This window comes from Gambusia affinis, linkage group LG05, assembly GCF_019740435.1.
Source record: "Gambusia affinis linkage group LG05, SWU_Gaff_1.0, whole genome shotgun sequence".
In the NCBI taxonomy this organism is placed as follows: Eukaryota; Metazoa; Chordata; class Actinopteri; order Cyprinodontiformes; family Poeciliidae; genus Gambusia; species Gambusia affinis.
Window position 1 is genome coordinate 22,755,760 of NC_057872.1, and position 19,744 is coordinate 22,775,503.

General features: G+C 40.8%; 2 protein-coding genes across 3 annotated transcripts in view; both read left to right on the forward strand.

Moving 5' to 3' along the window:
- The window catches only part of LOC122831807 (trypsin I-P38-like), a 33,468-nt gene extending 27,229 nt beyond the window's left edge, over positions 1 to 6,239 (forward strand). Inside the window, exons 1-6 of one of the 2 annotated variants that reach the window (XM_044118291.1) lie at positions 3,003 to 3,062; positions 3,301 to 3,493; positions 3,576 to 3,761; positions 5,499 to 5,560; positions 5,656 to 5,780; positions 5,863 to 6,239. In XM_044118291.1, coding sequence (XP_043974226.1) covers positions 3,026 to 3,062; positions 3,301 to 3,493; positions 3,576 to 3,761; positions 5,499 to 5,560; positions 5,656 to 5,780; positions 5,863 to 6,012 — 753 coding nt within the window. In that variant the 5' untranslated portion in view covers positions 3,003 to 3,025 and the 3' untranslated portion in view covers positions 6,013 to 6,239. Of the gene's footprint in view, positions 1 to 3,002; positions 3,063 to 3,300; positions 3,494 to 3,575; positions 3,762 to 5,498; positions 5,561 to 5,655; positions 5,781 to 5,862 lie in introns of those variants that run through there. The other variant, XM_044118292.1, reaches the window with a different exon arrangement.
- An 8,220-nt stretch (positions 6,240 to 14,459) lies between these two features.
- LOC122830864 (kallikrein 1-related peptidase b27-like) lies at positions 14,460 to 16,221 on the forward strand. Its single transcript, XM_044116598.1, has 6 exons — positions 14,460 to 14,496; positions 14,716 to 14,908; positions 14,991 to 15,176; positions 15,470 to 15,531; positions 15,634 to 15,758; positions 15,849 to 16,221. Exons 1-6 carry the CDS (start codon positions 14,460 to 14,462, stop codon positions 15,996 to 15,998), a joined length of 753 nt encoding a protein of 250 aa, XP_043972533.1. The 3' UTR covers positions 15,999 to 16,221.
- The last annotated feature ends 3,523 nt before the right edge of the window (positions 16,222 to 19,744 follow it).

Here is a 19,744-nt window from a genome sequence, read left to right on the forward strand (position 1 = left end):
GTTGATAATAAATAATTCTGTTTTCCTGTATCTCTTTCAGCTATTTGCATGCTCGTATACAAATAGATCCATTCACATAGACCACATGCTCACAAAAGCTAAAGCTAAAGGAAATGACATATTATGAAACATCCTCAGAGCTAAGGATGAAGGAAATAAGGAAATGCCCTCTTTAGGACATAGCTTAGATAGAGGCTAACAAAGGGAACTACAAACTGTTGTTGATGCCTTTTTGTTCTGCTAGCCCATAAAGATAGCATGAACAATGGACCAGCTGTATTTTGGTAATAATAAATGGAAATTATGAATTCAACTCACTGACTATTCGTCAACCTCATACATCAGTTGTCGTTGCTCCCTCTCCTGCCAGCTGAACAGTTGAAACACAATTAGAATAAAATTTAAAAATACAAGATAATACTGTAGAAAATTGTTATGACGAACAATGGAAGTAAAGAAAATAAATCCATGAATGACTTCATCCCATTAGGACTTCATCCCATTGCTTCAGCACACTCAGGTGTGCTGAAGCAGAGGCAGCAGGACTGAAAACAGAAAATCTGAAGTCATATTTGTTACGACTGGGGTCGTTTGACCTAATTATGTACCTGAGTGTGCAGGTGTTTTTTTTCTTATTTGATTGGTGCCTGGAGGACGACGGGGGACGTCCGATTGGTCACTTCCCGGAGAGGACGGATAAAAGCTGGTGACGCGGACTTCCTGGGGTTCCATCCTCGGCCCATCCCTATCGACCACACTGTTTGTAACGTTTCGGAGTTTGTAGGAGTGAGCTGCCGTTTCTGTTTTCTTAGTTTTCTCCTGTTTTTTTTTTAGTTAGGGAGGTAAGTTTTTGTCATTTGGTTTATTTACTTTTAATTAGGTAAGTTGGTTTATATTCAGATAGTTTTTTTGTTTGTTGTTTTCTGCGTTAGCTCACTCCGAGGTTATATGCTCAACTCCTTGTAAATTGAAAATACATCTCTTACAAATAAATATCACATAAAATGTTCAACTTTGTGTGTTGGTTGCTGGGGATCTGAAGAGGATGGATCCTTTATGTTGCGATCTGGCCTGCCTAGACGGGTCGTAACATATTGTTGATCAGAGAAAGACTTACATTTTAGGGCTATTAATGCAGTCTGGTAGCGGAGCAAGTGGGATATCTGTTACTGGTTTCTGAAGCTTCAGCAACATGATGCCATCATCAATATACAGCACAAGAGCTTGTCGGATTTTTTGAGAATACTCTTCAGCAGTCCATGGATCAACTTTTAACCTGCTACATTATTACATTTGTGCACGAGTACTTTGTGTTACTACCTAAGTTGTAATTTGTTATGTTGACCTCAGTTTTGTGCCCAATTCATTATTTTTTTAACTATTTCTGTACTTTTTGTAATATTTTTTGAAATCCATTCAATGTCTCTCTTGCTGGTCTGTGTAAAACCCTCACAGAGGAAAAACAAATACTAGTTCCTTATGCAGATGATTCAACTTAATACAAGACATTTTTCCTTGTCATAAGTCAAATAATTTGCTAATTAGGAACTACTGATTCTAAACAAACTATTATATCTTACTGAAAATGTATTCATGAGCTAGCTTTGTCTTATTTTAGTGTTGAAAGTGTAGTTTTCTGCATGCCTCCATATTTAACAGAACACTAAACTTAGAAGCTGTTTTAAAATCTATACTTGTACTAACAAAATGTGTTTATGTAGCATTTCATTTCCAGACAAAATAGTTCTTTTGTCCATAACAGAGTGTTCCTGATGAATTTCTTGTAACATTTCTTGTCTATAAAATCCTTATTTTATAAAGGACATTTTAGTTTTATTATTCATTTCATTTTTCACAATGTAGGATCAGGGCTTCTTTTCTATTCTTTTGTATTTATGTTTGTCCTTAACTTGATGTTTGTTAGCACATTAGCTCCACTTTACATTAAACTATTTTTTAGCCACATAAAATAAATTGTGGGTTTTTTTTGGAATAGCAGATGAATATGTAAACACGTGTCTAGTCAAATCACAGATTGTTCCACTTCAGCATCAAATAAGTTTGTAATTCCCTTTGTTAGCCTCTATCTAATCTACACCCTAAATAGGGCCTTTCCTTATTTCCTTTAGCTTTAGCTTTGAGGGTGTTTCCTAACATTATATTTCCGTTAGCTTTAGTTTTGCGAGCATGTGATCTATATGAATGAATATATGTGTAATCAAGCATGCAAATAGCTAAAAAAGCAAAATTATTTATTCTCAACAAAAGGTCACTTTCACAGCTCATCAATTAACAAATTGATTCTACTTTCTAGAACAAAGGCAGATGTGAATTTTTGTAGTTTGGAAACCAAAACGTTTTTCTCAAAAAACATCAACCTGAAAACAAGGAAGAGTTGCTCTTTCTCCAGAAAATCTCTTTTATTTCATCAAGTTTACAATCAAGTTTTCACTTGAGCAAAACTCACTGCAAGCTTGAGCACTGCAAAAGCAGAAAACCTACTGATGATTTTTTGTCTAGTTTCTAATGTAAATCTCTCAGTTCACTTGAGATAAGGCAAAACGTACAAGTAACTTTGCAGCAAAAATATAGAATCTGCTTGTTTTAAGTCAATTACCTAATACTGATGAAAAAACTCTTGTTTCATTGGCTGATTATTTAAGTTATAATAGGGAAATATTTGGATATTAGTGAAATAGTCTGTCAATGGAACAAGAATTATTTTCAAGATTCTTTAGAACGATGAGATGTTAAAGTTAATCTCTATGCAGATGGCAGCACAGATCAGTGTCTGTGCTGTGATTGAACAGATCGGTGTCTGTCCTGTGATTGGACAGATCGGTGTCTGTCCTGTGATTGGACAGATCGGTGTCTGTCCTGTGATTGGACAGATCGGTGTCTGTCCTGTGATTGGACAGATCGGTGTCTGTCCTGTGATTGGTGGCTTTCTTTCCAGCAGGAAGTTGTGAACAAAGTTTAAAAGCTGCTGCAGGACTGCAGACATTCACAAAAAGCTGGACCAGCAATGGCTCTGCTGAAGGTTCTGCTGCTGCTGGGGCTGGGTGAGTCAGAAACACTGGACACACTGGGAAACTGGTCACACTGGAGACACTTCCATTGGTTCCAGGGAGGCTGCTGCTCTCTGTGACTCTCAAACTTCCCTCTGATTCTGTTTCAGACTGAAACTTCTTTGAATATAAACTGTGATGTTTTGTATTCTGTAATTGTTTATCCATTTTCTGTTCCAGCAACCATGGTTGCACCTGGTTTCTGAATAAAGTCCTCGTTTTTCTTCTTCAGGTGTTTCAGTGAACTCAGATGTTTCTCTGCAGAAGAGAATCATTGGAGGTCATGACTGTGCTGTCACGGAGCGTCTCTATCATGTTCGGCTGGAGGGCTCCAATGGTACTCATGAATACAAGTGTGGAGGTTCTCTGATCCACCCTAAATGGATCCTGACTACAGATACCTGCTGGAAATCGGAGACAGGGTGGTACGAAAGAGACATTAACACAGTTTTATCTGCAGATGATCAGGTTTTCTGTGTGTTCATTATAATCTAACCATTTCTGCAGGATTAATGTACCAATGTTTAAAGTTCATCCACGGACTTCCAGACTGAAGATTTCCAGCCTCCAAAATGCTGCTACGTTTCAGGATCCCGAAGGTTGGCTTCATGACATCATGTTGCTGAAGCTTAAAAGAGCAGTAACAGATATCCCACTTGCTCCGCTACCAGACTGCAGTAATCGCCCTAAAATGTAAGTCTGTCTATGATCAACAATATGACTTCAGATTTTCTGTCTCCTGTCCTGCTGCCTCTGCTTCAACACACCTGAGTCAGGTAATCAGGCCACCAGTTTAGTTCAGGTGTGTTGGACCAGAGACTCATGTAAAGGACGCAGTTCAACGTCACTGGGGACTGGAGGTGGACACTTATGTGTCAGTGGAGGAAGTCCTTCATGGATTTATTTTCTGTTCTTTCTAGTGATGGTGAGATGAAGCCTCATGAGGCATTGAACCACTTGAGCCAACTGGTTCGAGAAAGGGTTCATTTCTTGAGGCTTCATGTGCACACGAAACCACCTACTGGCCAGGTGTATAATCACAACCAGCTGTATCTTAACACGTGTGATGCATTGAATTTTTGTCTATTATGGCTCTTGGGAATGACTTCACAAAAGGTGAAGAAAAAAAGAGACAAAGAGAGAGAGAAAGAGATATATAGAAATAGAGATAGAGAGAAATATATATACAAAAAAATCCTATCCTGTCCCATAGCTATCTTAAAAATCCTAATATAAAAATTAAGAACTTCAAAACTAACTAACCAATCCTATTTATAATAGTGAGATTATTAGTAAAAAGCTCAAATTAAATAAATAACCCAATTATAAGTCCTGAAATAATAAAGTCTAAAAACATTAAATATTAATCCCAGAAAAATAAATAAATAAATAAATAAATAAATAAATAAAGGGGGAAAAATTCATTTAGATCAATACCTTGCTTATTCCAGAGCAAATCTGCTTATGATGTGTTTGATGATGGTATTGGAGTTCAAGGTAACTCAAGTTAAATCATGGTGAAAACTCACGTATCCTTAATATTAGAATTAAAATTAAAAATAGGATAGCTGTGGGACAGGATAGGATTTTCTCTTTTTTCCTTTCTCTGTCTCCCTCTCTCTCTATATATATATATTTTTTCTCTCTATCTCTATATCTCTCTGTCTGTTTTTTCTCTCTTTCTCTCTATTTTTCTGTCTGTATATATCTATCTCTTTCTCTCTGTAAATATCTATTTTTTATTTTTCTGTTTCTCTCTATCTCTAGATCTATATGTCTTTCTCTCTCTCTTTGCCTCTGTCTTTTTTCTCTCCCTCTTTCTGTATCTGTGTCTCTCTGTCTCTGTATTCTGTCTCTCTCTCTCTCTCTCTCTCTCTATCTCTCTCAGAGGACAAGGAGTTGTGGACGACGTGCGGCGGCCCGTGCTTTCCTATGACTTCCTAGTGAAACTGCCCTATTGGGTGGGGGAAGTTGTAGTGTTTATATATATATATATATATATATATATATATATATATATATATATATATATATATATATTCTCCCTACCTGTCTCAAACTAAATAACCACTATCCAAACTCTGCTATCCAAACTATCAAAACTCTATCCACTCTCTCAACTGACCGCAACTCGCATACAACAACCCACATTTTGAATGGAGCCTGTGGGGTTTATAAAGCTGTCAAACCGCGCGACAAAATCTGAGCCATTTCCCGAAGCAGTCACGTGGTACAGCCGGGCAGCGAGGCTTCAGACGTCATCGTTTTCGGCTCCTCCCCTAAATGAAGCAAGCCTCGATACGCACTTTACGGAAACGCCCCCTCCATTACTCGACACACGCCTCGAAGCCTCGGCTCATCACGTAACATCACTAGTTCTTTCATTTTTCTACATTGTTATCTTGTATTTTTATTCTTATTGTATTTTAGAGACGATGTTGTTCAGCTGGCCGGAGAGGGAGCAACGACAACCGGCCCCAATAATCGGCATTGTGAGAGAAATATTAAAGTTATGAGAATAAACTTTTCTGTCTCTACAGAAAAGGTTGAATGAAGAACAGTTTATGGTTCTCATGTTTCTCTACAGTATCCAATGCTGCTACAGCAACAAATCTTCAGTGTGTCGACATGAAAGTTGTTGAGGCTTCCCATTTCCTGCCGACATATGGGCATGTATTCTCTGCTTCAGCACCGAACAAGGATGTATGTTATGTAAGTTTGTGTCTTCAATACCTCTCTACAGTGATTTGACTACTTCTCTGTTTCACAACATAATTAAATATATTTTCTGCAGGGTGATGCTGGTTCAGCAGTGGTGTTCAACGGCATGATTTATGGTCTGACTTCTCCAGGTATACCAGACTATGCATGTGAGAGCGTAGTTTCAGTTGTAGATTTGTGTGAATACATCGGGTGGATAAGAAGAACAATTGGCCTTAAATAAAACAAACTGTCATGAAATAAAATTCTCATCATATTTCCTCTCAGATATAATTTTATTATTATATCTTGACCAGTTTGATCCACATGTTTGTAGAATTAGAATAAATCAATAGTTTTGTTTTTCCTCATCTAACCTTGATCTCCCTAATGGATCTTTCTCTGTCTCAGAAATGAACAATGAATCAATAAATGCATGAAAAATAAACATTTCCTGGCTGATCGTCTTTACATTCATGGTTCAGTTTGTTGAGTTGATATTTTCCCTGAACTGAGTTTGAAAATGTGGCATGAGCTTTAAATCACATGAAGAGGAACACCAGAAGTAATTTATTTATTCAGTTTTTATCTTTTATATCAGAAATAAACATGCAGCATCTAAACCAGTGGTGTCAAACTCCAGTCCTCAAGGGCCGGTATCCTGCAGTTTTTAGTTGTTCTACAGCAGGGGTGTCAAACTCCAGTCCTGGAGGTCCACTGCCCTGCAACTTTTAGATGTGCCTCTGCTGCACCACAGCTGAATAGAATAAAAAGGTCATCAATGCTCTGGCGAACCGATCTACACAAGGAAAGGTAATTAAGCCATTTCAGTGTTTTGTACTTATGACATATCCAAAAACTGCAGGACAGCGGCCCTCAAGGATTCGCGTTTGACACCCCTGTTCTACAGGTGAATGAAATGTCTTAATCACCTCCCCCTTGTGTAGATAACTTCTCGAGAGTCTTGATAATGACCTAATTATTCTATTCAGGAGTGATGCAGCAGAGGCACATCTAAAAGTTGCAGGGCACTGGCCGTCCAGGACTGGAGTTTGACACCGGTGATCTAAACTACAGCTCTGGAGTTACCATTTCTGATTTACTTCTAGAGAACTTTAAACTCCAAGACCAAAGACCTGTGCACAAAAATAATGAAACAGAGGCCACATAATACAACAAATAACAAAATCCTAATCTAAAAATAAACATATTTTAATGAAGATGCAAAGAAAATGAGTTCAAAATCCAAGCATCAAAACATTCCGACTCCGTGGGAATCCCACTGAAAAACAGATTTTCTGCACTCCAGCCTGAGCCTCTGAGTGAAACCTCCCCTTCAAACATCAACGATGAGACAAGACCAACACATCCACCCCCCAAAGCTCCAAAGGACAATGCGACTATCAGGAAAATGAAAGGTATCCCAAAAGTGCTTATTGTTGGAGATGAGGCAGTAAATGGTTTGCAATCCAAAGAAAACGAGAGAGATTTTTTTTTTCTTGGTGACATTGTAACTCAGTGCTTCTCAATTCCAGTCCTCAGGCCCCCCTCTCTGCATGTTTTAGATGTACCTCGACTCCAGAGCAGCTGATTCAAATGATTGCATGACCATCAAGTGCTGCAGAAGCCTGTTAATCACCCACATATTCAGTCCAGGTGTGTGGCAGAGGGGAAACACCTAAAACATGCAGGGCAGGGGGAGCATGAGGAAAGGAATTGAGAAACACTGCTCTATCCCAAGGGTGGACAACTTCAGGCCCTGATGGCCGGTCTCCTGCAACTTTTAGATGTATCTCCACTTCAATACACCTGAGTCAAATAATGAGGTCATTAGCAGGACTCTGGAGAACTTGACTGGATTCAGCTGTTGGATTCAAGAGTGTTGCATCAGGGAGACATCTTAAGAGTTGCAGGACACCGGCCCTCGAGAACCAGGATTGTCCACCCCTGCTCTAATCACTGATCAGCCAGATGTTGAGACTTTAGTTGTGCATGTTGGAGCCAACAATCTGGCAAAGCAGAAATCTGAGATTCTGAAAAAGGACTTCTTCTGAACACTATGGGAAAATTAAAAATGAAGTCATTTCTCAGTAGTCCAATTCACTCACCTCAATGGGGAGACAAAAAACACTCCAGGCTGGAGATGATAATCAAATGGCTGATTAAAACCTGCTCCACCAGCTCAGTGACCTTCATTGATAACCCCTGGATCTACTGACAGCGCTTTCACCTTTTTGGAAGAGGTGGATGCAATCTTCAGCTACTCACTGCAAACCTTTTTTATTTTATCAACAAGGACAACAATGTCATCATCGCTTCAGAAGAACAAGCTCAACTTTGCAAGGAGATTAGCAAAGAGGCTAGCACAAGCACTAGCATGGAGGTTAGTAAGAAAACTAACATAGAGGTTACTGTAACCAGATCCTTTCTGCGTTGTGCTGGTTTTATTGAATAGTCAGGGCCGAGACACGGTTTGTCTTTAAAATGGAAGGTTTATCAAGTCACTCTGACAAGAACAACAAATAGAAAATAACCATGTTATATGCTGCCCACTCCAAGTCCTCGCTCGTAGGACAACATAACTAAAGGACAACTAAAGGACCCGTGCAAAAGCAACCATTTCGCATAACTTTTAAATAAAGAAAATAAACCTTTTTATACACATAACATAAATGCTGAGAACAACAAATAGAAACTAACCATGTTATATGCTGCCTGCTCCAAGTCCTACACAAATCCAAAGTACATAACCAAACTAAAATTAATATCTGCTATTTTGCAATCATAGGTTCACTTAAATATTTACATTATGAAATAGATTCATTCATTCATTCATATTTATATTTTCCAACGGTGATGATAAAAGTTAACTTAATAGATCTATGAATAAACTGGATGTCTTTAGATGAAAAATAGAATTTATAAACCTCTCCCACAGGACATGACAAAAGGAGAGAGTGTAAGAGGTGCCAACAATTTAAAGACAACACCACAGAAAGGGAAATAAGAATAGAGAGGCTTCCAGTCTTAAAGCAACACAATTAAAACAATGACAGAGTTTTCTATTTAAAATATTTCAGTCAGGTAACGGACAACATGAATACCAAAAAACAAAGACACTTTGTATAATTATAGCAAAAGAGAAATACTACCTGGTTACATTCAGCCCATTAGAATTACACAAAATAAAACACGTTATAAGACATTCAGTACCAGAACAAAATAGAGTATTTTTTTTCAATGCAACAATGTAACACACGTCAGTGCACATCCTCATGTCTCCAGACTTTTTCCACACCATAACAAGCAGAGAGGCATATTCACTAGTGAAGACTTCCTTATGATACCCTTCATCTTCATCTCAGACAAGACCTCCCACGACTAATAATGTCCTGGTGGTTTGCATCGATATGGCAAGCGAACTGGCTGGTCATCAGTCAAGTGAATGCAATAGACAAAATCGCTAGCCTCACCACAATCCAGTTTTGCCCTGGAGAACACATCCCGGAAAGATAATACCACAGTCAAAGAAATAAAAATGGAGGGACTTCCAGTCTTAAAGCAACACAATTAAAAAAGGACAGCAACACATGGGAAGACGTCAGCTATTTTTTAGAATTTTTAGAATTATTTATTATCAGCAAGGGTCACCCTCTCCTTGGGCTGCCACCTTATCGTGGTGGAGGAGTTTGAGTGCCCCAATGATCCAAGGAGCTATGCTGTCTGGGGCTTCATGGCCCTGGTAGGGTCACCCAAGGCAGACAGGTCCTAGGTGAGGGACCAGACAAAGCGCAGCCCAAAGACCCCGATGATGATTAAAAACATTGGACTTGGCGTTCCCTCGCCCGGACGCGGGTCACCGGGGCCCCACTCTGGAGCCAGGCCTGGAGGGGGGCCACGACGGCGAGCGTCTGGTGACTGGGCTTTTTCCCATGGAGTCCGGCCGGGCTCAGCCCGAAGAGGAAACATGGGTCCCCCCCTGCCATGGGCCCATCACCCATGAGAGGGGCCAAAGGGGTCGGGTGCATTGTGTGATGGGTGGCGGCCGAAGGAGGGGACCATGGTGGTCCGAGCCTCGATTGCAGAAGCTGGCTCTTGGGATGTGGAATCCTCTCCAGAGTTAGTGGAGAGGATTCCACTAAGTCCGGCTAGAACTTCTTAAGTTCTAGCCGGAACTTAAGAAGTTCCGGCTAGAAATAGTCGGTCTCACCTCGACGCATGGCTCTGGTTCTGGAACCAGTCTCCTTGAGAAGGGCTGGGCATACTTCCACTCTGGAGTTTCCCACAGTGAGAGGCTTCGGGCAGGAGTGGGCATACTTGTTGCTCCCCATCTTGGTGCCTATTTACCCCGGTGAATGAGAGGGAAGCCTCCCTCTGCCTACGGGTGGGGGGATGGGTCCTGACTGTCGTTTGTGTTTACGGGCCAAACGGCAGCTCAGATTACCCACCCTTCTTGGAGTCCTTAGAAGGGGTACTGGAGAGTGCTCCTCCAGTGGACTCCCTTGTTCTGCTGGGGGACTTCAGCGCTCACGTGGGCAATGACAGTGAGACCTGGAGGGGTGTGGTTGGGAGGAACAGCCCCCTTGATCTGAACTCAAGCGGTGTTCTCTTGTTGGACGTCTGTGTCCATAACGGATTGTCCATAACGAACACCATGTTCAAGCATAAGGGTGTCCACACGTGCACTTGGCACCAGGACACCCTAGGCTGCAGATTGATGATCGACCTTGTCATCATTTCATCGGATCTGCAGCCGTATGTCTTGGACACTCGGGTGAAGAGAGTTGCAGAGCTGTCCACTGACCACTACCTGGTGGTGAGTTGGCTCCGGTGGTGGGGGAGGAATCCGGTCAGACCTGGCAGGCCCAAACGTGTTGTGAGGGTCTGCTGGGAACGTCTGGTGGAATCCCCTGTGAGACGGAGCTTTAACTCCCATCTCCGGCAGAACTTAAAACACTTTCCAGGGGAGGCGGGGGACATTGAGTCTGAGTGGACTGTGTTACATGCCTCCATTGCCGAGGCGGCTCATCTGAGCTGTAGTCACAAGGTTGTTGGTGCCTGTCGTGGTGGCAACCCTCAAAGCCGTTGGTGGACACCTTCGGTGAGGGATGCTGTCAGGCTGAAGAAGGAGTCCCATCAGGCCTTTTTGGCCTGTGGGACTCTGGAAGAAGCTGATGGGTACCGGCGGGTGAAGCGGCATGCAGCTTGGGTGGTTGCTGAGGCAAAAACTCAGGCATGGGAGGAGTTTGGAGAGGCAAGGCAGAAAGACTTCAATACAGCTTCGACTCCACCATCCGGAGTCTCAGGAGAGTGAAGCAGTACAGCACCAACACTGTTTACAGTGGGGATGGTGTGCTGCTGACCTCGCCTTGGGATGTTGTGGGCCGGTGGGCAGAATACTTCAAAGACCTCCTCAATCCCACCAACATGCCTTCCATTGAGGAGGCTCAGCCTGGGAACTCTGGGTTGGGCTCTCCAATCTCTGGGGAAGAGGTCGCCGAGGTGGTTAAAAAGCTCCTCAGTGGCGGGACTCCAGGGATGGATGAGATCCGCCCGGAGTTCCTTAAGGCTCTGGATGTTGTGTTGTAGGGTTGTGTTGGCTTACGCAGCTCTGCAATATCGCATGGACATCGGGGAAGTTCCCCCGTATTGGCAGACTGGGTTGGACCAGTCTGCCAAGGGTGTGCTCAAATTATAGACGCTCCTTTACCTCCGCTCCTGGAGAGGAGGGTCTGTCGGATAATCGAACCTCGGATTCAGGAAGAGCAGTGTGGTTTTCGTCCTGGTCATGGAACACTGGACCAGCTCTATACCCTCCCATGGAGGGTGCATGGGAGTTCGCCCAACCTGTCTACATGTGTTTTGTGGACTTGGAGAAGGCATTCGATCGTGTCCCTCGGGGAGCCCTGTAGGAGGTTCTCCAGGAGTATGGGGTACCGGACCCTTCGATATGGGCTGTCAGGTTCCTGTATGACCAGTGTTGGAGTCTGGTCGAGAGGAGCCAGTTGAGGTGGCTCAGGCATCTGGTCAGGATGCCTCCTGGACGCCTCCCTGGTGAGGTGTTCCGGGCACATCCCACCGGGAGGAGGTCCCGGGGAAGACCCAGGACACCCTCCAGCGTGTGTCAACTATGTCTCTCGACTGGCCTGGGGACACCTAGGGATTCCTCTGGAGGAGATCCCTTCTGAAGCTGCTACCCCCACAACCCGACCCCGGATAAGCAGAAAAAGATGGATGGGTGGATCTCATCATTCTAAAGAAACTTGAAATAAAGTTCTTGTTCCATTGACAGATTATTTCACTAATATCCAAACATTTCCTCTCTTATAAATTAAATAATCAGCCAATGAAACAAGAACTTTTTCATCAGTATTAAAGAATTGACTTAAAACAAGCAGATCCTATATTTTTGCTGCAAAGTTACTTGTACGTTTTGCCTTATCTCAAGTGAACTGAGAGAGATTTATATTAAGCGGAAGAAGACGATGGATGGATGGATGGATGGATGGATGGATGGATGGATGGATGGATGGATGGATGGATGGATGGATGGATGGATGGATGGATGGATGGATGGATGGATGGATGGATGGAACAAGGGTCATTTTCACATTTTCCATTTGCCAGTTTCAGGACCCGACTCACTACCTTGACAAAGAATGAGCTTTGGTTAAACATAAACCAGGTTTAATGCAGAAAATGATCAAATGCTACACGTCATCCAAATGGAACAGAAGTGACATTAACAGATGCTTAGAACAGATAAATGTGTGGATGTGCCAAAACTTCCTCCAGCTGAACAAAAACAAAACTAAAGTTATTATTTTTGGACCTAAAGAGGGACGATCTAGAGTCAGTGCACAACTTCAGTTATTACAACTAAAAACCAGTGATCAGGCCAGAAACCTGGGAGTAGTGATGGACTCTGACCTGAACCTTCAGAACCACGTAAAGACAGTCACAAAGATGGCCTTCTATCACCTGAAGAACATTTCCAGGATTAAAGGACTAATGTCTCAGCCAGATTGTATCAACCTTCCAGACTTCTCAGGTCTTCTGGTTCTGGTCTGCTCTGCATCCCCAGAACCAGAACCAAACGAGGAGAAGCGGCATTTAGCATCTATGCACCAAAAATCTGGAACAAACTTCCAGAAAACTGTAAAACAGCTGAAACACTGACTTCCTTTAAATCTCAACTAAAAACCCACTTGTTTAGAGTTGTATTCAAAACGTAATCAATTGCAAATTTATTGACGGAATCTGACTATGTTGTGTTTTTATTATTGATTCTATGTTGCATTGTATTTTTGTGTTTGATTTGATGTAAAGCACTTTGAAATGCCTTGCTGCTGAAATGTGCTATACAAATAAAGTTTGATTGATTTGATTGATTGATTCATCCAGCGCTGGGATCGACTCAGCTCACTTGAGTCCTTTTGTCCATAACAGAGTGATCCTGATGAATTTCTTGTAACATTTCTTGTCAACAAAATCACAAGATTAATAGTTTCTTATACGAAGAACATCTTAGTTCCATTGTTTTTTTTGGTTTTCACAGTGTAGGATCAGGGCTTCTTTTCTATTCTTTTGCATTTATGTTTGTCCTTAACTTGATTTTTGTTAGCACGTTAGCTCCACTTTACATTAAACAAATGGGTTTTTTTCGATTAGCAGATGAATATGTAATCATGTCTCTAGTCGAATCACAGACTTTTACTCTTCAGCATCAAATAAGTTTGTAATTCCCTTTGTTAGCCTCTATCTAAGCTACGCCATAATCAGAGCGTACCCTTATTTCCTTTAACTTTAGCTTTGAGGGTGTTTCCTAACATTACATTTCCTTTAGCTTTAGCTTTCTGAGCATATGATCTATTTGCATGATTGTATGTATATGTACACGAGCATGCAAATAGCTAAAAGAGATAGAGGAAAACAAAAAATTATTCATTCTCAACAAAAGGTCACTTTCACAGCTTGTCAATAAACAAAATAATTTTACTTTCGGGAGCAAAGGCTGGTGTGAATTTTTGTAGATTGGAAACCAAAACGTTTTTCTCAAAGAAACGTCAACCTAAAAACAAGGAAGAGTTGCTCTTTCTCCAGAAAATCTATTTCATCAAGTTTACAATCACGTTTTCACTTGAGCAAAACTCACTGCAAGCTTGAGCACTGCAAAAGCAAAAAACCTACTGATGATTTTTTGTCTAGTTTCTAATGTAAATCTCTCAGTTCACTTGAGATAAGGCAAAACGTACAAGTAACTTTGCAGCAAAAATATAGGACCTGCTTGTTTTAAGTCAATTCCTTAATAGTGATAAAAAACTCGTTTCATTGGCTGATTATTAATGGGAAAATGTTTGGATATTATTGAAATAATCTGTCAATGGAACAAGAATTATTTTCAAGATTCTTTAGAAAGATGAGATGTTAAATTTAATCTGTATGCAGATGGCAGCACAGATCAGTGTCTGTCCTGTGATTGGACAGATCGGTGTCTGTCCTGTGATTGGACAGATCGGTGTCTGTCCTGTGATTGGACAGATCGGTGTCTGTCCTGTGATTGGACAGATCGGTGTCTGTCCTGTGATTGGACAGATCGGTGTCTGTCCTGTGATTGGACAGATCGAAGTTGTGAACAAAGTTTAAAAGCTGCTGCAGGACTGCAGACATTCACAAAAAGCTGGACCAGCAATGGCTCTGCTGAAGGTTCTGCTGCTGCTGGGGCTGGGTGAGTCAGAAACACTGGACACACTGGGAAACTGGACACTTCCACTGGTTCTCTGTGACTCTCAAACTTCCCTCTGATTCTGTTTCTGACTGAAACTTCTTTGCATATGAATTGTGATGTTTCTTATTCTGTAACTGTTTATCCATTTTCTGTTCCAGCAACCTGGTCTTTTTCTGTTTGCACCTGATTTGAGAATAAAGTCCTTCTTTTCTTCTTCAGGCGTTTCAGTGAACTCAGATGTTTCTCTGCAGAAGAGAATCATTGGAGGTCATAACTGTGATGTCACGGAGCGTCTCTATCATGTTCGGCTGGAGGGCTCCAATGGTACTCATAAGAGCCTGTGTGGAGGATCTCTGATCCACCCTAAGTGGATCCTGACTGCAGCTCACTGCTGGAAATCGGAGATAGGGTGGTAGGAAAGAGACGTTGACACAGTTTTATCTGCAGATGATCAGGTTTTCTCTGTGTTCATTATAATCTAAAATTTTCTGCAGGATTAATATAGCATCGTCTAAAGTTCATCCACGGGCTGATAGACCGAGGATTTCCAGAATCTACGCCAATCCTGTGGTTTATGCTCCAGAAGGTTGGCGTCATGACATCATATTGCTGAAGCTTCCAAGAATAGTAACAGATGTCCCACTTGCTCAGCTACCAGACTGCAGTAATCGCCCTAAAATGTAAGTCTTTCTGTGACCAACAATATGACTTTAGATTTTCTGTCTCCTGTCCTGCTGCCTCTGCTTCAGCACACCTGAGTCAGGTAATCAGGCCACCAGTTTAGTTCAGGTGTGTTGGACCAGACACTCATGTAAAGGACGCAGTTCAACGTCACTGGGGACTGGAGGTGGACACTTATGTGTCAGTGCAGGAAGTCCTTCATGGATTTATTTTCTTTACTTCCATTGTTCTTCATAACAATTTTCTTCATTGTTATCTTGTATTTTTACATTTTATTCTAATTGTGTTTCAGGGGTGATACTGTTCAGCTGGCAGGAGAGGGAGCAACAACAACCCGCCCCAATTATGAGCGATGTGAGAGAAAGTTTGAAGTTATGAGAAAAAAAATCTGTGTTTCTGTCTTTACAGAGAAGTTTGAGTGAACACCATGTTTATGGTTCTCATGTTTCTCTACAGTATCCAATACTGCTGCTGCACCACATCTTCAGTGTGTCGACATGAAAGTTGTTCAGGCTTCCCATGTCCTGCAGCCATATGGGCATGTATTCTTTACTGCAGCAGTGAACAAGGATGTATGTTATGTAAGTTTGTTTCTTCAATATCTCTCTACAGTGATTTGACTACTTTTCTGTTTTACAACATAAACATATTGATATAATTATTTTCTACAGGGTGATTACGGCTCAGCAGTGGTGTTCAACGGCAAGATTTATGGTGTGATTTCTCCAGGTGGAACAAACTCTGCATGTCAGATTGCAGTTTCTATCGTGGATGTGTGTGAATACATGGACTGGATAAGAAAATCAATTCGCTATAAATAATACAAACTGTCATGAAATATAATTTTCATCCAATTTCCTCTGAGATATAATTTTATTATTGTATCTTGACCAGTTTGATCCACATGTTTGTAGAATTAGAATAAATCAATAGTTTTGTTTTTCCTCATATAACCTTGATCTCCCTAATGGATCTTTCTCTGTATCAGAAATGAACAATGAATCAATAAATGCATGAAAAATAAATATTTCCTGGCTGATCGTCTTTACATTCATGCTTCAGTTTGTTCAGTTGATATTTTCCCTGAACTGAGTTTGAAAATGTGACATGAGTTTTAAATTGCATGAAGAGGAACACCAGAAATAATTTATTCAGTTTTTATCTTTTACATCAGAAATGAACATGCATCATCTAAACTATTACTATTCCTGCTTTAGTTGTAGAGAACTTTAAACTCCAACAAGACCAAAGAGCTGTGCACAACAAAGCAATATATGCAACAATGTATTCTGGTAAATAAGAGTATTTTTTGGAATCCAATCAAAGTCTCTCTGGCTGGTCTGCGTAAAACCCTCAAAGTGGGAGAAAAATCGCTAGTTCCTTCGACAGATTATTTGGCTTATAAAAGACTTTTTTCCATGTCAAATAATTTGCCAATTAGTAATTACTGATTCTTAAACTGTTATACGGAAAATTTATTCATGAGCTAGCTTTGTCTTATTTTAGTGTTGAAAGTGTAGTTTTCTGCATGCCTCCATATTTAACAGAGTACTAAACTTAGCAGCTGTTTTAAAATCTATACTTATACTAGAAAAATATGTGTTTATGTAGCATTTCATTTCCAGACAATGAGTTATTTTGTCCATAACAGAGTGTTCCTTATGAATTTCTTGTAACATTTCTTATCAAATCACAAGATTCATACTGTCATGATCCGTGTTTTTCTGTGTTTATTTTGAGTTTTTGTGTTTCTAATTCTCTGTGTTTTTCTGTCTCCCTTTGATTAGTTCCCAGGTGTGTCTCGTCCCTTGATTACCTCATGTGTATTTAGTGTCACCTGTGTGTCTGAGTCTTTGTCGGGTCCTTATCTAAGTTGTCTCCGTCGTCATTGTGTTGAGTGCATCTTTAGTCCTTCGTATAACCGGTTGTTACCGGCGTCGAGCCCTGGCTTCTGCTCGGCCTTGCTGCTTGGTGTTTTAGACTGTTTGTGGACTGTGTTTGGATTACTCATCATTAAATTCCTCTTTCATCACACTTTACCTGGGTCTGCTGCATCTGCCTCACCTCACACCACACCTATTCATGACACATAGTTCCTTTTACGAAGGACATTACAAAGTATCAGGGCTTTTTTTTATTTTCTAATTTGTTTGTCTTTAACTTGATGTTTGTTAGCGCATTTGCTCCACTTTACAACAAACTAACAGTAACAAAGATGCTTTTTTATTAGCAGATGAATATGAAATCCCATCTCTAATTAGTCAAATCACAGAATGTTACTTGCCGGTTCGTCTTGTTACTCCACACCACTGCTCCTCGTCTCTCCTCCCTGGTTTCCTCAGGGTCTCATGGTTTGCAAGTTTAATGTTTTTATTAAATCTACAACAGAACTTTTACATCTCCTGTCTGCTGCATTTGGATCCACACTTCAACCACACACATCATGACAGACAGTGGTAATGCATTGGACTTTAAAGCTGTTCTGTCCATCATGGTCAGTTTGGTATGAATGTATGTAATGTAAACATTTAAATATAAATAAGAATAGTTTTTTAAGAACCACAATGAAACTTAACTTTGTTACAAAATAAAATAGCAACAATGGACTTTTTCTTTAAATTTTCAAGTAAAGAACTAAAATATAAGAATGTTTTTATAGCCAAAATATTTGCTGGAAATAGATATTATATAGCTATAGTCAGAGTAATGATGTCAGTAAATATCTGTCAAAACAGGTGATCATTTGTAATTTCTCCAAATACAAAGTTGTAATTTGGAAACTACATCAGTAGTGTTAATCTTTAAGGTTTGCTTTATGTCACAATATATTTTTTTACCTGCAATAGTTTTCTACAGTAGAAGGAGGAACTGGAAATTACTGAATTGGATGGCATGCTTTTTCATTCGTCTGAATATTTGTACATGTCATGTTGGGTGATAGCCGGGTTACCCACATGCAAGAACACACCAAGAGAAGCGATATGAAACAACAATAATATTTATTTGGGGAAAGGATGAGGGGTCAAGGGAAAAAGTTCTGGAACCTGGGACTGGAGGAAACTGGTCGTCAGACTGTATATGAGAAAAAAACGGAGTGAGACATGGGACGGGTCTAATGGAATAATTCTGAGAATCTTTCGGAGGATGCTTACTTGAATGCGGAGGTAAGTATTGTCGGTGGTGGCGGCTGGAGAAGTGGGTTACCGTCGGAGAGCGAGCAGGTAAGCCTTGCAGCTGGAGAGCAGAGCGAGCTGACTTCCGAGCGGGGTTTCGACAGTTAGCTCCCAGAGCATGAAGCGCCGGCAGGCTCAGCCTGTGGCGAGGCACAGGGGATCCACGGGGAGGGAACAGGGAGGTAAGTGCACGGAGGAAGGCAACCGATTGGTAATACCAATGGCGTCGTGAGGAACACAAGGAAATCCAAAGGGGAACGCTTGTCCACATACAGGAGTCACAGGGCGATCACAAGGAAGTCTGACGGGAAGAACACAAGGAGCGGGAAGAACACAAGGAGCGATCAGAACACAGGGAGCGATCATACAAGGCTTTTTCCTAAGAAAAACGTCTACCAGTGAAGGCAAACACTCAGGCACTGGAGTGTCAGCTAGGCTGTCCTTATGAAGCACCTCCGCAGCTCTCGAAAATTAGACACAGGTGCGTCTACAGGTTGGCCGCCTCACTTCTCCAGGGGCTCCGCTCACTGGTGACATCTGATGGCTGTTAAAGGAAACAACAGCTTCCCCGAAAAAACCCAGGACAGAAGAGGAAAAGAAAACAAAACAAAACAAAACAGGAAAAAGAACCCCAACCTAACAGTACAATAGGTATCATCTTCTTATGTCATTATATATATATAATCATTGTTCACCATTACACAGATTAATCATAGGTATGGCGCATGAATAATTTTTCAATGTGATTTCTAAAAATATACTGTTGCATGACACAATTTTGGATTTTGCACAGTGAAAACATTTTTTTTAAATTTTGAAATTATAAATTGTTACTTTTAATGATGATTTTTGAGCACTGTGAAAGGTTAGCTTTACTTTGCATATTCAATTTTCTTTTCTTTTTAGACATATTGAACTACATTGTGGTTCACATTTACACAGGACTTAGAATACTTCATATCTATGCTATGAATAAAGTGCAGTGCATATGTTTTTATCCTTAGAGTCAAAGATGGACCGGCAAGTCTAGGTTTTTCGCTGCACTGCAACATCATTCCAGTGTCCTGTCCCCAGTCCTATGTTTCTCTGTCAAGGCCCTGACTGCTTCAGACTTGGAGACCATTACAATCAAGTTTTCAATTGAGCAAAACTCACTGCAAGCTTGAGCACTGCAAAAGTAGAAAACCTACAGATTATTTTTTGTCTAGTTTCTAATGTAAATCTCTCAGTTCACTTGAGATAAGGCAAAACGTACAAGTAACTTTGCAGCAAAAATATAGGATGTGCTTGTTTTAAGTTAATTCATTAATATTGATGAAAAAGTTCTTGTTTTATTGGCTGATTATTTAAGTTATAAGACGGGAAATGTCTGGATATTATTGAAATAATCTGTC